Here is a 21,884-nt window from a genome sequence, read left to right as displayed (position 1 = left end):
TTGGCTTAGTGGGTAGAGCAGGTTGTCCTTCAACCACAAGGTTGGCTCTTACTGACCAAGTGTGAAGTGTCTCTGAGCAACACATTGAACCCAGAGTTGCTCCCCGGGGGCTTAAAAGCATAACTTAAAAGTTAAATGCAGAGGCTAAAATGCATGTATATAATATAGTTGTTTTTGAAATTGAGCTTAAATAAAGGTTTGAATGAATGAACCAATGTGAAACAAAACATTTCTTCAAGCTGAGCGCACTTCAAGGTTCTCTACAAGAGTCAGAGCATATCTATTGAAACGCTTTAAAATGTGCGTGGACTTGAGTTGCGGCCGTGGAGAGAAAGTTAGTCGATACAAATACGTCATACGAAATACTACATTTTTATATTGGAATTTGAATGACTAGGATCATTTACATTTAATAGTGATTAACATTTCACACACATTTTAAGTCATGACTTCAAGTATTTTCTACTTGGTTGATGATGATTCAGAACTGTAATGGCAAAGAACGAAAAGGATGCTCATGTCAGCCAAAATCAAGGTTATTATTTTATAGTTATATACGATGCCTATATTTAGTCAATATAGTAAAATATTGTTAATGCAAATGTTGTAACCCTCATAAAACCAACTGGGTAATCACGTAACAGTCATCATATTTTATACTGATTGATATGTCTCGTTGTATTCACTGTGACACACATTGATTACCATAGTTTACTTTTTTGCACTGTGAATTAACACCTTTGATTTTTGTTTCCAGATGTTTCTAAAGATTTTTCACATGCACTGCACATGCTGGCTTTTATTGAGACTACTAATTTTGTCACTTCTTCACTGTGAGCATGCTATTATTAACTGCTTAATGCTATCATTAAGTATTGAATAGGGACACTGCAGATTTGTAGTCTGTCCATTCATCATATATGATATTTCAAACTTCAATTCATCAAGTGCTGCATTTTAACAACATTTTGGCTAATAACGCCCATCTGTACTGTTGTGATAATTTGATTTAACTAGGTGAAGTATCACTTAGTGTGACATGCAGCAAACCATTTTTTAGAAATCTTTTGTGGAGTGATCAACAACAACAAGATAATTAGACAGTTAATGTGTATTCTTCAGCTCAAAAATTTATCTCAAGATGTCTTGTTTTGTGTGGCTTGTGGTTGGATGAAAACACAGAAATATTCTCTTTTGTGGCTGCTTCACATGAAACCAACGTCGTTTCTGTTCACTTTACCATCACAACCAATGAAAACTGTTTTTCTTTTCAGGACAAGTTTGGCAATGCAGTCAAAGTTTCATTATGGACCTGCAATTAGTTGCACTAAAGTTATGTCAAGTCAAAAAAAAAAAACACTACAAAGAGGCAAATTTTGGCCTGCTTTACATTTTATATACGAGTCGAAGCAGAGTACAGCTTGGCAACTGCAGTAGGAGGAACTTCTGAGCCTCGAAACAAATAAGCTTTCTGTTCCACTGTCAGTCATTATGTTAATTTGCTAATGCAGATTAAGAAGTAATTGTTAACAATGTGTACACAGAATAATCTGCCTTGGCTGACTGCAGTGGAACCGATAAGAGATGTCCAGTGTCGGGCATTATATGCTTCATTACACACTTTTTTTTCAACCTAGTGTTAATTTAAAAAGATTCAGTGGGAGCAGAACCAACTGTAACCTTATCGTTCCCCTTTCATTTCCCTCCACTCAGTCGAGTTTCACCTTGTGTGCCGTAATGAGCGGTTAATTTAACCTATGGCGTGTTCGTGGAACTTAGATGATTTGTCTTAATTAGAGGCCAACCTGAAATGTTTCCCTGAGTATTCACACAGGCTGCATGTTTACAACCAGAGATGGCAGTGGTCATTGTACCCGTTAGTTTCCTTCTTTTTTTTTTTGCTCTCCATGTGAGACTTGAGTGTTCAGAACAAAACCTACTGTACACGCCTAGTGAAAGGTGTAATAGCTGAGGCTTAATAAAATATACCAAATTCATAAAAAGGCAAAAAGGCAGCACAGCAACTAATGATTTTTAACTCCACCCATTTTGTTCTCAGGAGCACCATTTGATTCAATAAAGAGTTATCAGGATTAAAATTGTTGCTAAATGACAGTTGGCTAAAGGATCACAGGGTCACAGCAATTTGTGTCTAAGAAGTGCTAACCCTTCCTCCTTTGTAGAGCAGTTAAATACTCCAACAGAGGAGGTTAAGTAAAGTGCTAATAAGCCACAAAAGCTTTCATTTTCGACTTTGCAGCCCTCGTAGATCGGCGCCGACGACACGGCTCGCCAACGGTCAACAGCATGATTGAGTGACTAAGGTCACCTACGTCGTCTGCATTCAAATGGAATCTCAATTAAGCTTGAGACTGATTCATTAGTCCATCATTGCTGCTCTCCATTAACGGTGTAGTCCCGTAACAGTGTATCAGCACGATAACCAAATGCAACAAGAAACCCGACGCGACTTTTCTTTTCAAAAATTAGATCTAAAGCAGTGATTTTTTAATCACTATGCTGCAGCACACGATTGTGCCCAGAGAGAGTGAGAGGAGTGCAGTGGGAAAATGTCAAATTTCACTTTGTCCCAACAAATATTTAAAATATTTAAATAGGTTGAAACACACTGATCTAAAGCACCTTCACCTCCCCTGGTAACTAACTTTTTACATAACTGAAAAGCCACCTTTTGTATCCCCCAGAAATCTGGAGGCAGACGAGCTCATTCAGTAATCAGACCACATCTGTTCCACAAATGAGCCATTCCAAAAGGAGAGACACAACACGGCAGGAAAATGATATGAGAAATATTTCTTATTCAGGTGGACAGCCAGTGAAATGAGTGATGGTCTTACAAGCAAGAGCATAACAGAACGAACCAGATCACCAAGGTTACAATGGCCTCCTTCATTCGGCTGCCTGCATTGTGTGAAGGAAAAACATCTATAAAGCTTTGACAGTGTATACGATGAGTTCTTTAGGACACCATTTGAATACCAAGTTTAATTCTTTTTGTTATGTGCAAGGTACAAGTTCATGGCAGAAATTACAACAGAAACACTGCATGAGGGCATTGTAGTTGAGATAATCAGGGTTCACAGATGCTGTCGGGCATATCCACCACTAGAATCAGGCCGTTCATCTCAATTTCAGGGCAAGGGGTAAAAAGGTTGGTTGCCTTCCCGCACAATTTACAACATCTTCCTCTTCTCAAACTCCTGCAGGAGATGGACAAGAGAGAGAAAGAAAGAAGCAGACGTCAAGTAAAATGAAGTGAGATAGACGTAAATGATTTATTCATGCAAAATTCACACAGCCTCTGTTTTGATCGTGGCGCATCAGATCTGCTGTTGGGGTGGGAAAACTGAGGCGGTTGGAGCTCTGGGGAGCCCGACGTTTATTTTTTTTTTCCTGGAGCGTGCATATCATGTAGCGCCGTATGTGTCAGTAAGTTACAGTTGTCAACACTAAAAACAACTCACTTCATGTGATTGATGGAGGCTACACATCTGCAAAAGAAACTGAGTAATGCCAGGTTACAATTGCTGTGTTTATCAGCACAGTCCAACCATGTGACTACAAATGAGAAGGCATTATGTTAGCCATTAAAAAGGATGTTGCCATTTACATATTCAATTTGGGGAATATCAAACAAACCGTAGGATGATAGAATATGTCGTTCCACTAGAATTTTCTATTCCACAGGGAAAAGTAACTTAATGCAAATGTCATTTATCAGGTCTGCAGAACACACAAGCGCTCCTGCACATGTTGGCTCATTCCTCTGTGGCTACATGAAGGTCTACTGCCACCTTGAGGAGGAAATACTAATCTCGACTTTGAGACGGGTGAAATGAATGACGAGACATTGTGGGTGGAGGGAAGATTCTTGCTTTACAGATGATGCGGGGTAAAAAAATAAATTAAAAAAAAAGGGTTCAAATATTAGGGATACATCTGTAGAGGAAATAGGAGGACAAAAAAAAGGAGTAATGTGATGGAAAGAGTAACAAGAGGACAAAAAAAAGGAGTAATGTGATGGAAAGAGTAACAAGACAGGCAGAGAAGGAGGGTATTTCAGACATAAGCAGACAGATGCTTTGTTGGTCCAACGTAGCAGGCAGTAACTCAAGGGTACAAGACAAGAATCACAGCACCAACGTAAAAGCAGAGTTGTTTGTGACAGATGAGGGGGAAAAAAACTTTTTGTGCGAGACACACTCAGACACCTGACAAGTCAAGTCATGAGGAAGAGGGGGGGCGAGAGTAAAATGAGGAAAGTAGAGGTTGCCACTCAATGGGACGGGGTGAAAACACAGGTGAAAAAAAACATTATGTGAAAGAAAAGCCAGACATTTACAAGCGAGCAGTGACAAGAGCTTTAACACACCTCGGGCCAGATGTATGAGGGGCACGGGCATCGTAAATACAGACTGTGTGCGCTGCCTTCAACTTGTGAATTTATTACACAAACAAGATCTTGAGATTAAATGTGTTCTGCTTCTGTTTGTTTGCACACATCTGAACACATGTGCATGCAATATTTTCACTTTGAATATTGAGCAGGGTGCGATAATGGTATCTGCTGCAGCAATTAGTGAGTTCCAGATATTTTGTATATGACTAAAAAAGGTCCTGTTATACTACAGTGCATATTAATTAAATCATCTTGAGATAAGCACAAGTTGGTTTATATCTTGTCCATGCACCAATTGCACAATGTTTGTGGGGCTATCACTCAAAAGCAGTGTTGTGATACTATTTGCCATTTTTATTGTTAAATGTCCTGAAATCATATCGTCTCACGAGATGAATCCGGATGTCATGTCCGACATAAACACATCCTTTGAATTATTTCACATGATAGATCTCCGTTTTTGACCTTGCGTTGGCTGTGAGCTTGTTAAAAAATAAAATACAGTTTTAGTGAAGGATCTTTGGGAAATATCAAATTCACACTATGAAACATCACTGGATCAAACTGGATCTGATCCACAGGCTACAACAACCAATCCAAATGTGAGGTAAATCCCAAACACCTCAAACGGTAAAGTAATTAATCCATTTAAAAGTTTAGATGTGACAGATTAACTGGTCTGTTGACTGATTGTCGCTGCCTTTATTTTTATTGTGCTACTTTTTGTGCTGAAATTCAACATTTCATCTCTTATGCACCTGTGTACCAGGTGTGGATTCAACACATTAAGGAAAAACAAGATCTGGAGGCAGAAGTATTATTTTGTCAAATGGTCAGAAGGGAGAATCTTGAAGTTTCAACAGAGCAGCACTAGCTTGATGCATCCTGTTTAAACCAGCAGAGAGTTGGCAAAGTGTATATGTAATTAGTATTATGATGAATAGTGTGCAAAAATGTGCTTATGCAACTTCGAGGACAAAAGCATCTTCAGCAGAGTTTGTTCAATTTGATGAAACACCACTCGGAACTAAAAGCCCTATTACCGGCTGGTAGTAGTTTACTGGAAACTCCTCAAAATGCACATTTGATGACGCATGAGCTTTCTATATCGCAGTTATTACTAAGGATGAGCACGTCGAACAGCCACTTGACAGACGGTCAAATGAATGTACTTTTTCAGAGATGAAAGATGGTCATTTTGTCTGCTTACTGTGTTATTTTTCCCTGAAAAAAAAGAAAATCCATTCCATTTACTGTCGCTGGATTTATAATTGATGAACCTCCGATTCAAATATTGTGCAGATACACATCTTCACCCCTCGTGCAGGTGAGTGATTGATCTCAACAGCCCGAGTGCCTGAGATCAGGGGTCGTCATCGTTTCAGCCCACATCTGGAGGATTGTGCCGACTGGCTCCCATTACAGCGTTCGACGAGATTAACAGAGATGTATGAACACAATGTGCAGCAAAATGAGCAACCATGTCGCACGTTTTTCATCATTACACACAATGATTATGAATTAAAGTTTGAGGGAAAAAACGTGTGTAAATCTATATCCGCGTGCAGTAGTGCCAGCAGTGGTAATGAAAGTATAAGATGATGAATGGGTGTAATACATGCTTTCACTTTTTATACATCTTGTTAACAGTGCTTCCCTCGAGATTAATTGAAATAAAGAGGCGGTGGGGCCAAGTCAGCCACCGTCAACACGTGTTTATTAATTTATGCCTTTCTCTTCTGCCTTTCTTTACGGCATATTAAAAAGTTAAATTCCAAACCTTGTTTCTCCCAGAAGAAAACATTAAAATTTTTGCTCCCAGTAAACCCTCTCACATTTGTAACTGCTTGGTGTTGAAAGATGCTGCGATGATTGACCAGATTCACAAGATGTTTTGCTCTGAAGTCAAAGAAGTATACCGGCGGCGCTATTACAATATAAATATATAATTAGCATGCTTAGAATCATCTTTATAAAGAAATGTGACCTTGAGTATTTAGATTAGACATTTTTCTCGAAAAAAAAATCAAAATTGATCAATTGCAGAAAATAAAAGGAGCATATGAATGTCTATTTGTTTTTATAATCCAACATATTTTCCCAAAAATTAATTTGACTGCAACACAACAGACAGTAAAGGGATGAGAATAAATTGGGAAAAAGAAGAATTTAACCCAATATTTGTGTCATTATGATTTACTGATATTTTTTTAAAGCGCTTATATGTGATTGTGAGAATGCAAAACAGAAAATGTATGTTTTTGTTAAAGCCCTTTTCAGACACATGTAAATTATCCTGTTAGTATAATAAATACTTATTTTTTGTTCAGACATAGCAGTCTGTAGTATAATGTTTGATATGATTTCATTCATACAAACAGGACCATGAGAAGTTGAAGATAAATAATTATGGAAATGTTACTAATTTGACATTAATATATTTCTTGGAAAAGCTTTGAAAGAAGTTTAAACTTATGCTGTCCGGTCCAATAAAAGAGTAACACGATCACACCACAAGCATCAGTACTCACAACTTTCAAAAAAAATACTAGATTACAATTAAAAGTCCTTCTTTCAACAACTTGGATGTAATATTATCAGCAAAACTTACTGAAAATATATACAATAAACATAACCATTAAGCAGGATTGCAAATTAAAGTTTGATGTAATGTGTAAGCACAATTAGGTTGAGGCAGAGCTTATTGTAACTACATTAAAAAATGTAATTTGTGTATACATTTGTGTGTATTATTTACATACTGATCATGAAATGTCAAATCGTAATCTTTAAAGTAACTGGTAATAACTGAAGTGGGGTAAAACAAGTAAAATATTATCCTGAACATTGTGTGAAGTTGAAGAACAAAGTAGCATACAATTTAAATACTCAATTAAAGATCATACACGTACAATACCTGAGTAAATGTATATTTAACAGTCACTGTTCAGGATTTCTATTCCTTAAGCTTCTGTAAACAAAAGTACCTTACTGGAACAAAGGACTCACCTTGAAAATAGTGCTGCCCAGCTGGGCAGGGGACATGCTGACAACAACTCCAGCTGACTGGAGGGCTGCAATCTTCTCTTTGGCTCCCCCCTTTCCACCAGCAATGATGGCGCCGGCGTGGCCCATCCTACGTCCGGGAGGAGCAGTTAGCCCCGCGATGAAGGACACCACGGGCTTTGCATTAGCACCCTGAACATAAAAGAGGGAGAAAGAGAGAGAGAAAAAGGAAGTGTAAAATGAGGTTAAAATGGACAAAAAAAAGAGAATAAGCTCAAGGGAAAGTGTGAGGATGTAAGTGCCGTTAGCAGAGCAACAAAGTGGATTAGGAGGAAGGAAGGAAGCAAAATGGGAGAGAGGATTGTATAAAAATAGAGAATAAGCTTTCTGCACCTTCATTTCATTCATTAGGAATTAAACACCCCATGTCCTTCCATTACAGATGATAACAGGCTTGTCTAACTAGCCATCTCTGTTTCAGCCTGCATTATTAAAACAAAGGGTCAATCAAGCCATTTAATTGCATGGGTTGGTGTATGACCAGATAAGGGCTCAGGCTCCTGCCAATTCATATCATCTCATTTCTGAGATGGTAATTAGTCACGCAGGCACTGATTAGTTCAGCCCCCGTCCATGCTGCTTGCTCATTGATTGATGCTACGTTCAACAGCTAAGATCACTTCCAAGGTGAAGAGAGCTAATATTTCATCTTCAGCAATAACATCATAAGCAAGAGGGACAGTGTATGTGTGTGTGTGCTTGTGTGTGTGTGTCTGCACTGCGCGAGAGCCGTCCCCTACAATTATGTTATTCCTAAGTATGAAATATTGGCTGCTGTATGCACGCACGCACGCACACACACACACACACGCACACACGCACACACACACACACACACACACACACACACACACACACACACACACACACACACACACACACACACACACACACACACACACACACACACACACACACACACACACACACACACACACACACACACACACACAGCAGCCAAAGCAATACAGCGAGGTCCTTCAAAGAAACCCACTTCTACTGCGATTTCTGCTCCAAATTCAGACTCGACACTGGCAGGAACAAGATGGCAGTCTCGAATACAAACTGGATAACTTTTAATAATTAATACGCGCAGAACGTTTATCAGCCAGGGAAATGTTGAGGACCTTGGAAAGAAATGCGCCGCTAATGAGACATTAACACTTGCACATCTAATATAGAATTGAAGAGAGGGGAATATTACTTTAAAGTGCTCTAGATGTGTTTCGAGCATCTGTTGTGTGTGTTGAAAAATGTAAGCACAAAACAAATTAGCACCAAAACCCCACTCAGTATTCAAAAGTCAAATCACGTTGTGAATAAACAAACCACCCTCATGTGAATCGGGTCTTAAATCTACCTCAAACGAAAGAGGTTTAATTACTCTATTAATCCCTGCCTCCCTTGATACTAAGTACTAGCAATGCATACAGGGAGGGGAGTTACACTATCATTCACTTTACCCGTCTTTTGTCTTCCACTGTTAGCTGTTCAGATAGATTACCTTAATTATAAGACCAACAGGGTAGTTCCCCCACCTCTGTGCACCAACTTGACTGGAGGGCTTTTTACCTCTAAACACAAAACAGCAATGCTCCAAGGTGAGAAATCGCACTCAAGCTTAAAATGGCAGACGGAGACAATTATCCGCCCCTATAAACATGACAGGTAGGCATGAATAAAACTGGCATGTGCACATCCTCGAGACGACAACACAAGACGCTTCTGAGTGTTTAGTCCTCAGAATTACAAGAGGTTTAGCCAAGCTCACTGGAGACAGGGTGGACAACAAAAAAATCAAGAGGCTGAAATAGAAGGAAAAAAACAAAAAATAAAAAAAATCAGTGAAACTCTCGCTAAGGTGCCAATTAAATCAGACTTACTTGCTATGCATGAAGCAAAGTGCAATTTGGATATTCTCTGTAAAGCCTATTTCTGACTTCAGAAAGCCTGGGAAACTCTGGCAACGATAGGCAGACCTTTGATACAGGTGACTTTCAAGGCCATATTATGTTGGCAAGCGTCGCAGACACTGATTAAGACTGAACCTTGAAATATGCCCTGCATCATATAATCTGACAGAAGAGCCTTTTGGGAAATATGAGCTTGTTTTCTTGAACTTTACTGGATTAAGGCGCCAGTATATAAACAGTCTGCACTAACTGTAACACTGACTGATCAAGAAAATCGATACCACACACGCGCACACACAGCAGATGATCTGACTTTGAGTTAAACGACCGGTATCTAATATCATAAGAATAAGATAATCTTTAAGAATAATCTTTGATAAATTAAGAGATTACCTTTTATGATTTTGAACCTACTTCAACAATGTAGTTACCGAGATTGATAATATTAACCAGTATACTTCAGAATAAGCCCAAAATTGGTCTTTCCACATCTGTGCCCTAAAAGCAGAGTTAAGTGCTGAGTATGTATGCTTATGCAACATGTTGACAGATTGATCTTGGGCTATAAGGCTAAAGCTAGAGATACATCTCGTGAATACAAATATGTTGTGTATCATTGACCTTATAAAATACACTTCTGAACTGGCTCTTGATCATCAGAGAGCAGAAATAATCCATCATTAATTGATGGCTTCACTATTTTATAGTATTTCAAATTTCCCTGAGCTAACTTGCTTCTTCTTTCCAGCTATACTGGGCATCCTATTAATAATACTTATTTTTAAAAAGAAATCCCATATGGGGGCAGCCCCAGGTTGGTGCATTGGTGATGCAAATTAAAATGTCAAAAGACATAAATTAAAAACAATGTTGCTATACTACCTTCTGTACCATAAGTGTGTATTTTTTTCTGTATGATGTTCTTCACAACTGACTTTGTACGCGAGTGCTGCAGCTTAATCCCACGCTCCGCTGGGCTTTTTCATGCACACGTTTAATTTGAACCGTCCCTTGCTGTCAACACTGTGGGTGAGGGAGTGGTGGGTGTTTGTACTTTATTTGTTGAGTGAGAGAAGTTATGCTTCCGAGACGCCAGCGGGAGATTAGCATGCATTAGAGCAGCGGAAGGCGAATCAAATCCATTTTTCAGCTCAAGATGCATCATAAGAGTGTGCACATGCCCAGAAACAAACGCATACACTGACAAAATGGAACAGATTAAAAAAAGTTATCTGCGGGGAGCAAAATGCGACGCACGGGCCTGGTGAAGATGAAAATGTCAACTGCAAGGTGGAACCACTTGGCCACATAAGATGATTGTCACCCTGCTGCTGTTTATCACACATAGGCATTCTAAAGGTTCACTAGTCGTCAACAATGCGGGTTTCTAGAACACGTCTAGTGAATTATACCTACATCCCATCTGACACACACACACACCCGCACACACACACACACCCGCACACACACACACACACACACACACACACACACACACACACACACACACACACACACACACACACACACACACACACACACACACACACATTGTTCTAGTCTTACGATGTTTCCAGTGTTGACTAAAACAAAGATTTGAAACGGCATAACTAAGATAACATTCAGAAAAGGATCCATACATATAGGAGCTGATTCCTCAGCGCAAGTGAAGCTCTGTAGCAGACTGCATTAAAAGGTCAGTGAAGTAAAGTAATAGTGTGTTATTTCCTTACAGAGTTGTGCTGTTTAAGGTAATCTGCAGCATTCTCCTCAGCATTGCCTCCAATTTCTCCAATAAGGATGATGCCATCCGTCTTGGGATCCTTCAGGAAAACCTCGAGACAATCTATGAAGTTTGTTCCATTGAAGGGATCCCCGCCAATACCTTGCAGGAGACAAAGCAAACACTTGTTGTTTAATCAAGAACCTGTTCCTGTGAATATTTAAAAAGGGATCAGATGGCCTTTTCAGAGAGTGGAATTAGAAGCAGATGGAAACCTAGCTTTCTGTCAATATAGTCTGATAATCAGCACTTAGATTATTCACAGTTCTTCATGGGATTGCCCAAATCTATTTGGCAAAGCCTGCATTGTTTCACTTTAATAATATTGTATAATCACTTTTTCTAACCTTCTAAATAGAGTGCTGCAGGAATGAGTCCTAAAATCCCTAAATGAGTTAGCATTTTTGCGCTTCTGGTTCCTTTGTCTAAAAATCAAATCATTTCTTTTTCATGAGTTTTGGTTAGATGCCTAAAGTAAGGTTTGTGGTTAGCACGAGCTTAAGATATTTCACTGTTTTTCACTTTGGTGTCATGATTTTTCAACTGGCATTTGATGCCAAGCAGGTAGATTTCAGTCGGGTTTTTAGAGCTTTTTTTATATTGTGTACCAGATGCCTGCTGCTTCTTGAAACTACTCTATTAAAGCAGTGAGAGTGAATAAAAACAGTTAAGTTACGGGTCGAAAATCCAACTCAATGAGCTGAAAAATGCGGAAACTTCATGGAGGTGAGGGTAAAAAATTATATGTATGTTTGTCACTTTAAGCAGCCCTTTTGTTATTATAAAAATATTTATTATAGTTGTGTTAAATTGAGTCTCTAAAACAACAATATGTTATAGAAAGTGTAGATAAGCAACATTTTCTTTAGAAATAACTACATTTTTTAATCTTACTTCAAAGTTACCGAACATTTGTTTCATCTTATAAACTATTCCAATTGAACTTTATCTCTGCATCGGAGTTTGATGACACCTTTCAGTTCCAAGAAATCATGAAGTACGACACGTTTACGAATCACAGCGGTGCAATGATTATTTTCAAAAATTATTTCTAAAACGAACTACACCAGGACCATAAAAGCAAGGGCAAATCATCCTGAGATGAATCTTCAATGACAAATCGTCACCTAGATTTATATTCTTATCATTAAAGAAACCTGGCAACACGAAGGGAAAAAGTACATGAATAATAATCATAGGAAGCACATTACCTGCAACAAAAATGACATTGATATTAAATATTGTATAAACCGTAATTTGCTGAAGCCCCGAGGTCATGCTCAAACTTAAGAAATCACGAGCAGAACCACCAATAAACCTCCTTAATAAACTCCACCATATTTAAATCGGTTGCAGCACTGTTTTTTTATTAAGTCTGGCTAGACGACACTCCATAATTAATATGTTGAAATAATAATAATGAAGCCAAGTTATTTTTCCAGTTCATTTCGGGATCCAGCAAGCCCTCTAATATAGATTTTGTGGTGGGCGATACATTTGCCGAAGGAATTTGTCTTTGTAAAAAAGTTAATCTTTATACACAATGTGTTGCAGAGAAGTACAAGTGTGAGGTAGAAATGGTATTATTACAGTAAGTCTAGATGGTCTGATGAAATTAAAACAGATTGGCTGATAGTTCCAGGACATAAAACTGCATCAACAACAGACATTTGATATTTAATTTCCTTCAACTCATCATTTAATTGAGAATGACACTAAGAAGGAACACACGATTGGTCAGTCGATAAATTAAATTGGTGTGATTCTTTTTTACTTTAAGGCAGCATAAAAACATGTCCCATCTGTGCTATGAAGTTCAATGTGCTGCTAAACCAAAGTATAAATCAGCAAATCACAGAAATAAGGCTGTGGAAAATTGTAGAGATAAAAAGTCAGGATAATAACATGATGAGTTGTGAATGGAAAGCTCCACATCTGTACTCGGCACATGCAGTCATGACTGCATCACCTGCAAGTCATGCAGAACCCAGTATGTATCTTGTATGTATACTTTTAGCTGCTTCAGGAAATTAAAACTTAAATCTCGTCAAAAATGATCATGAATTGAAAGACAAGAGACAACTAAAAAGCCTTCATGAAAATGCTCTATGAATGGCTCTACTTCTTCAGCCCCATAATGGTATACTTCATCACAAGGTTTTTCCGTTTTGAACCTTTACTATCATCTGACTGAGAAACACATGAGATGAAAACAAATTTCCTTCAAGATTCTAAAGGACAAAGAAATGTGCGTTTGAGCCACTGAAGTGTTCTGTTTATCCTCAATGGAGCACTTCAAAGACGGCAACAACTACGTTGTTCAGATCTCACAGGAATATTTTAAACTGTGTTAAAAAGTAGAAAGTGGGTTTATTATTTTTCAATACAAAGCGTCATTGCCATTCACTGGAATGCATCAAAATCCAATGAGTTTTAGTGCAAGGTCAACTTAGTAGATTCACATTCCAATTTCTAAGAAGTCTAGTCCTGTCGCATAATTATTGAAATTTAATTAAAATTCTAGAAACAATACAACAACCGTCTTATTATGTATTCATACTCAAGGACTTCAAGAAACATTCACAAAGAGGCTCAAAAGAAGTTCTACATACATATGATGTTGAGTGGCTGGTTTAAAGTGACCAGCCCGTCTTTAACAACCCATAAAGCAAGACACTGTATCAGGATCAATTTCATCTTTCGGTCCCAGTTAACTGCTTGATTTAATATCGTCTGGATATAAAACTGGGAGCTGTGTGTGCTAAATATAAATTATATATGCCATAGGTCATTGGTACCTACCAATGCAGAGTGACTGGCCGAGGCCGACTTGTGTAGTTTGGTGCACAGCTTCGTATGTCAGGGTACCCGACCTTGACACAATGCCTGAAAGAAAGATTCACTTCGTTACATTTTTGTTTTTATTTAAATACCAACTAAAACACCGCTCCAATCAAGAGTAATAAAGTGACACGTAATGAAGCTGTCATTTCCTATACAACATTAAGTGAATCGTTTCATCATGACAGCAAAAACAAAAGAGATCTCAGCTCCGTTAACAGCTGTTTTGTCTACGCTTTGGGAATGATGACGGGTGGTTTACTAGAAAAACAGACTTCCTGTAAAGGTTCACTGGTCAACAGGAGCACACGCTGCTTATCAAGCTGTCAACAGCAGAAGCTCAATCTACATTTCAAGTACAGTGTTTCATTTAGAAAGACAGGTATTTATGTGAATAACTTTTTTTTCCCTTTTGTATCACACTTAATGTTCTTCAATGAAATAACTAAGCATTTTAGAAGTAACTTATACAACCATAAATAATTTAAAGGATTAAAGATCCAAACAAATGATTTAAAGTGTGTCATTTCATAAATTACAAAAATAAAATACAACATCTCACCAATTCTTCCCTTCTTGTGAATGTGGCCTGGCATGATCCCAATCTTGCATTCTCCAGGCTGCAGAAAAGTTAGTTTCAACATTTAATTGCCTACAATACAAAACATTTACTTTGAAATACACACATACGACTGTGTTCTTAACAACAACTACTACATCTGCTTGATATCACTGGTAATGTTGTATTATCAGTTACCCAAATTTGAATCATGCTTTGCAACAGTCATCAATTATGAAGCTTTTTTTCTCCACCATAAACACTTTAAAATAAACCAGAACGTCAGCAACTATTCACTGTCAAGATGCAAAAGTTTGCTATACTTTTAAAAAATGAAAACCTGGGCTATTTAACCTGACTAATATTATATAATAATAACATTGTTTATCACCAAAAAATAAAAAACAGCAGAATAAATAACTTGTGCTTTAAGGTTCTAGTTTCCTTAAATTCACTGTTGAAAAGGTAACAAAATATGAATGCATTAAATCTTAATAACCACTAGATCCCAAAAAGAACGACTGTACTCCTAGCTCTGCAGCCCCAGCCAAATACCAACAGAAGGACAGACAATCCGAAGACATAATGCCTCCTACCATGGCTATTGCCGGCACAAAAAAATGCACATGCATTAGTATATGTGCGTGTGTGAGAGCTTACATTGATGACTCCTGGGCAGTTGGGGCCTATGAGACGGGTGGTGCCCTGGCGCAGGAGCTTATGTTTGACTCTCACCATGTCCTGCTGGGGGATGCCCTCAGTGATGCACACCACCAAGGGGATCTCGGCATCAATAGCCTCGATAATGGCCGCGGCCGCGAACGGGGGCGGCACATAAATCACAGTGGCATCTGCCCCCGTGCCATTCTTTGCCTGAGGCGAGGAATAAAGGTTTTGGTGGTGCATTAAAAATGGAAATTCAAAAGTTATGAAATAGTGCCACCTAATGTTTTTAAAAAAAAATCTATCTGTAAAAGCTTCACAATCCCTTGCAGGCAGCAAATCTGTCAAATGCTCAGCTCGGCTTCAATATGTTTACAGCAGATGTGAAAAAATGACAACAGACTGATAAGGAGTCATACATACCTCCTTGACTGAATTGAAGACTGGCAGGCCGAGATGAGTCTTACCACCCTTCCCGGGAGAAACACCTCCAACTAACAGGGAGCCATAGTCAAGAGACTGCTGACTGTGAAATGTTCCCTGTAAGAAAAGGAGGAGGAGTTATGAGTGTGTAATGAAGTGGGGTACAGCCGCTTTCTGTAGCGTCAACCTTGAGATATCATTACAGACAGAGAGGAAGGAGGAAATAGGCTGCCATGCGGGATTAATCACCTGTGCGCCTGAGAAAAGGGAAGGATACAGAAGTGAGGCTGGATTGTTCTAGAGAAATCAACTGGTAAATAAAATAAATATATATTTCATAAGAAGAAATACACATGTTTTTGATAGAAAAGTAATGATTTTAGCTAAGATTAATCTCCTTGCAGAATATTTGAAAAACAAATCAAACGCAGCTTTGGATATTCTCCAACACGACTGTAAAATATCCCCCAAGAAAGATAGTTTTATTTCACATATTGTCAATTCCATGTCCACTATCGGGTACCCGTCATGCGCTGCCTCAGATGAAATATTTTATTACCGACATTCATGAAATTGATCCATTAGATAACTTTTTATTTTGGAAGTTTTTCTAATTTGCCTTAACCTCAGATGATCCTTATAGAACATAATAATGTAATTTTATTTGTTTTACTCTATTTGTTTTAATGTTTATCTTTTCGGATATTTTAACTGATATGTAAAGTGACTTTGAGTACTTAGTAATGACAATAATAATAATGCATTTTATTTATATAGTGCTTTTCTAACAAATTATAACTTACATCAGGTGGCAGTATGCTGTACTTATAGAAAAAACAAATTATAATCTGAATTTATAAGGGGAAATGTGGAAACTTGATGTAAAGAGGGGCATGTGTGTACTGTAGATAAAGAGACACTGACTGCTGGTGATCTAAACTGCTTTTACTTTACTTCACAGTTCATAGTGTTCTGGGTCTGGTACAAATATCCCCATCAGGCACCAATTGAAATGAAAATAAACAAAATAAAGCAGCAGGAAAACCAATGGGACTACATTGAATTTTAAGAGGTGAAATCTTGTGAATGAATGAATGTATTTTCATTAATCAAGACAGTGGAAATTAATTTTCTCCTTGACAAATCATATACGTTTGTAGTCAGTTAAATATTACTGAAGATGCTGAACCAACGCAGATAACGGCGACAAGGGTCATAACCACACGTGTTAATAAATGGTCCTCATGTAAAATGATCAGCAGCCTATTAAGAGGAATTAGAAGCTATGAATCAGCATCTTTTCCCCAAAGTGTAATGTACTCGTTCACCTTCTGCTAACTTTGCTGTATTTTTTCCAGTAATTATTATTGCAAACGTCGAGACACTAAATTTGCAAAATTGCTTGCTTATCAAGCCAGAAAGACTCGACAATGTGCACTCAATAGCACTTGCTTCATTTCTCATCCCTTTCTAATTACCCGGAGTGTTCACTGGAACTATATTTAACCACCTTTTATTATGTTGAAGTGAAAATGGAAGATGAAAAATGAAATGTGCATGAGGACAGAAGGAGAATATAAATCTACAAAGTCCCCATATCTAGCTTGTTGAGCACACTTGCCAAGATTTTTATTCTCCTTGACTGAACAAGTGAATCACCTGAGATTTTCATGCTCTTGAAAAATAACTGAAAGGTATTATCAGAGACTAAAACTGTGACTAAGGACTGTCACGAGAGTAAAAGAAAAAAAAGTACCCCAAACTAGCAGAAATAAAACCAGGAACTAACCTAATTTATAGTTATTCAAGGGAAAGTATCAAGTGTCGCAACCAGTACACTATTGAATAAAAAAATGAATTTCTCTGTTATGTTTTACTGATGCAACTTCCATCTACTTTGTATAGACAATATTCATTAGCTTTGTCTGCACTGAGAGAGGGACAAAAGGTTATTCAGGTATTGTGCAGGAAAAGAGGGTGGTGTAAATTGTACACATTTTAAAAGTGATGGAAATATACTTTTATAAACTCTCCTCTCTGTGTTTGAGCTCCAGATATAACCTCAGAAAGAGTAAGTGAGTGTACACATAGTAAGGAAAAACTGAGATTTCATAACAAAACCTAATCTAAAGTGAAGAATTAATTAAAAAAGGGAAAAGTGGTAATGTGACATGTGGCTATACAAACCTGCTTCCCTGTGAAACCTTGGCAGATGACCTTTGTGTCCTTGGTGATGTAGAGGTTCTGCCTTGATGCACTATAACAGTGCCTGACTCCACTCTGACTCTGCTGCACTGAATGGAGAAAGAGAAAAGGGGTAAAAAAACTAAATCAAAAAAATAAATATATATATATATATATATATATATATATATATATATATATATATATATATATATATATATATAAAATAAATAAATAAATATATTTAAAACCAACTAAACCAAGATTTAAAAAGAAAAATTAAAATAAGAATTGTCTTTTCATTTTTCCTTCAAGAGTTTAAAATAATCTTGTTGCTACTGTGATCATCTTTTATGGTTGTTGACATACAATTTGAGCTGTTCCTCAGTATAAATGGTAAATGGACTGTTTTTACCTTAACAGACTAAACCCTTTTTCCTCTCATTCACACACACATCCATTCACCGTTGCTGGCGGAGCAACTTGCTGGCCTGCCCAAAGGGGGCATTTCTCTTCCAGTGTCTTGCTCAAGGACAAGGGGATCAAACAGCCAACTTTGTGATTAAAGGACGACCTGTTCTACCTCCTGAGCCGCAGCCGCCCCTGACTTTTACTGCACGTTAGTCTTCTAAGATGTTCTATTCATATTTTTTATTTACGTGTCGGCTGTGGGGCTGTGTGTCAACAATTGAAGGAAATGTATAATAATGCTGTCGATTTCAAGGATGCACATTTTTTGAACTGTCAGCTAAAGTTGCAGGGTAACTGCATGTGTTTGAAAATATATTTTGAAAGTGGAATAAAAGTGCAATTGACATTGGATGAAAAGACCACATGTTTTAATTGGGACAAAAAGACAGAATTATCCAGCCCTGCAGTATTTAAATAATTAAGCTCTGCATTTACTGTATGGTTCAGTTCAATCCCACATCTCTTATCAACTGTTTAGAGCAGCTGCAGACAGTTTAATCAGGTTGAGATATAGATAGATAGATAGATAGATAGATAGATAGATAGATAGATAGATAGATAGATAGATAGATAGATAGATAGATAGATAGATATACACACACTGTAGTAAGAAGCAAGTCAGGTCAAAGAGCAAGTGAAGAGGCTCTGTCAAGTTGTATACTACTGTGAGACAACTGATAAGACAAAGACCTCAGTTGTTATGAACAACCTTGTCTTCCAGGTAAAAGTAGAGGTATGCTACACAACCTCATAATGAATACTATAGACAGTGACTGGTTGGACATTTCATAGGTGTTACACCATAGGAGAAAAACTCTAAATATATTTTAAATGAGGCTTAATTGTAAATACAGCATTATTTTTTGAAAGCAAAAACAAAAAACACAATATATAAATACATACAAAATAATGACTCATTTCGTGCTGAAAAAAATAGTTGATTAATCCATTTGCAAAATTTAAAGATAAGAAATTGAATTTAAAAAACAATTAATGGTAAATTAATATGTTTGAAGTGAAAGCTTACAAGTTCTTAATTTATTTCACTGTCTTTACGAGTATAGACATTTTACAATGTTCCCATTTTTCATGTTTTTGTTTCTTAAGGGAGAACGTTACAGGCAGCAGCCACTTAACGAGCAGTAATGTAATTTGATCAGGGCAACTTCAGACTGTCCATTTACACCCACTAAAATTGCTTGTTTTTGCCAGTGATAGGATCAGATTGTTAAATTTCTGACAACATTATGGAAAAAAAATTAAACATTAAAAAAAGTAATAAAAACTAAAACATTCTTTACCTTTCGCTCGACCCTTTTCAAAAATATTTGCATTTCTGCATTATATTTATTATTAGTTTTGTTCTAAAATCGCTTGCTGCATTAACATGTTTTACCAATACCAACTCCAAGAGACTAAAACACAACACACACACTGACACGTTGCGTTCCTTTATCCAACTCTTTCTGTTTTATTCTGACAACAAGTCACATGACAATAACAAATCGCAAGTGAAGGTAAGAAAAGCTTGTTTTCCTGTGTGGTATTATGGAAAGGATCTTTCCATAATCCTCCCATTCTCCCTCATTACTGAACTAATTTCAAAAAGTATTCTCTCAATTATTCACTTAGATATACAAATATGGGAGAATAGGGTCAAGGTTGAAAAAGATGGATTATATAAGTCACCATCTATCGCCAAATAAGGTTGCACGATGGTGATTGAGCCTACGGCCCACTCTTGAAAATGCTTACATTTGCAGATTACAAACTTGGTGTCTGTGGCGACATTGTGATGATCTCTCTGTAATATAATCTAATCTCATGTAATATGCATGTACTGCTCATCACCAAAGACAATTGTACAACTACGGACACAAGATTTTAACTTTTTCGCATTTCTTTTATGCAAAAGGCTAGAACAGTTAAACAGAGCTTCTCAAATGTCATCCTGGGTGCTGGAAACTTGCAGTGGCCTTTTCTTAAACACTACTTTCTTAAAGTAAATCACTTAATCAACAAATAATTTAAAAACAACTTGTTAACTGCAGCCTTATTAAACACAAAGTCATTCAGATTTCACTTCATGAACAGATGATATGAAACTATGACCTAAATGAACGCCCCATTACAACCGATTAACTCTTCAATGCACTAGTATGACACACAGATGTTCTGAAACCTTAAGCTAATGAACTCAATCTATCACATGTGAGTTTGAAGATAAAGGCATCAAACAAGAGTTGCCACTAGTCACAAACTGAAAGGTCAAATAAGGCCTAATAGGATGGAAAGAACACCGATTACTCCCAGGGATACTCTGTTGAGTCTAGAAGCTTGATTCAAAGTGCAACAAAGTAAACTTCACACATTTTTTTGGGGTTAACTATTGCGCGATTGAACACAATACAACCGGCAGTAAGCTACCATTTTCTTACTGGGCTGTGGTAAACCAGCAGTATTCAACCTCCTCGCTGACAGTGAACTTTGAACCGACCCTGTAAAGTCACAAAGTTCAGCTACACACTTTTGCTCAATGTCTCAACAATGTCACAGCTACAAAAATACGACTAAGGCATACGAGGCTCGCAAAAAAGCTGTTGCTTGTCAACTTAGATGTCAGGTATCTAAGAAGAAATGCTCAGAGCTGTAACGTCAACCACGTATGCTGCAGATAGACTGATTGAACAGTTATACTTCAGCTGCTTCAACTCATGGACAAATACATGAAATGAGCTGACTCTAACTCACACTAACAAAACAACTTGAGGAGAGCAAACGGACTACCAGCAGGTTATACCGAGAGGACATATAAGGTCGAAGATCGATACTTGCTCCGGCCTGGGAGCAGGCAGCTCAGGGTTAGAGTTAGATTTCAGCAGGACGTTAGCAGGAGCTAGCCAGTTAGCTGGCTGGCTAACTGTCAAACCAAGGGAGGCTTTGCTAGCAAGGGAAACATTGAACGAGCCTGCAATGCTCTGGTGGCAGACAGCACAAAACCAATACGTATACTTATGTCACAGAAACTAAACTGTCGAACATTTCAAGTGATTAAAAATAGAAATTACTAAAATACTTACAAAGCAGCCTGGCAAACAACCTACAGTGAGACATCTTCGGTCATTCACCAATGACACCAGAGTGTGAGGACCCAACACAAGGATTTTAGATGGCTACAGATATCTCCGTCGATCTGGATAATTACGTGAATTTGACAACATATGCTTGTTTTTATAATACAGTTTAAGATTTACGTGATAATTGGTAATGGTCTACCGAAGGTTTTATTTGTGGGTTTTGAATACAGTATATAAAGCAGACGCAGAAATGACAAACGTTTGAAGGGACTCTAGTTGGCTACCTCATGTTACAAAGCATTATGGGTAGTGAAGTTCTGAACAGGCTATGTGAAAGAAACCACTAGAGGTCGCTTTAACCCTATGGATTATTTCAGTAGTCTTTTACGCCATATTGAGTCATTCATTTTAAGATATTTCTTGTTTTGGGTTCAATATGATTAACACACGTGGCCAGACTAGTCCTAAATTATGTTGTCTTGTT

At 37.6% G+C, this 21,884-nt stretch overlaps 1 protein-coding gene across 1 annotated transcript; it reads right to left on the bottom strand.

Annotated features, from left to right (window-relative positions):
- Positions 1–2,797: 2,797 nt before the first annotated feature.
- suclg1 (succinate-CoA ligase GDP/ADP-forming subunit alph) lies at positions 2,798–21,636 on the bottom strand. Its single transcript, XM_068588976.1, has 9 exons — positions 21,404–21,636; positions 17,856–17,962; positions 15,669–15,785; positions 15,243–15,455; positions 14,586–14,643; positions 13,985–14,068; positions 11,133–11,284; positions 7,430–7,618; positions 2,798–3,221 (listed from the first exon to the last, which is right to left on the bottom strand). The coding sequence occupies exons 1-9, from the start codon at positions 21,435–21,437 to the stop codon at positions 3,195–3,197; spliced, it is 981 nt and encodes a 326-aa protein (XP_068445077.1). The 5' UTR covers positions 21,438–21,636; the 3' UTR covers positions 2,798–3,194.
- Positions 21,637–21,884: the final 248 nt, after the last annotated feature.

Source organism: Clinocottus analis, unplaced genomic scaffold (genome assembly GCF_023055335.1).
Source record: "Clinocottus analis isolate CAN_PGR_092001 unplaced genomic scaffold, fCliAna1.0.p SCAF_22, whole genome shotgun sequence".
NCBI classification, from domain to species: Eukaryota; Metazoa; Chordata; class Actinopteri; order Perciformes; family Cottidae; genus Clinocottus; species Clinocottus analis.
The sequence above is the reverse complement of the archived record's forward strand: the minus strand, read 5'-3'. Positions and strand labels throughout refer to the sequence as shown.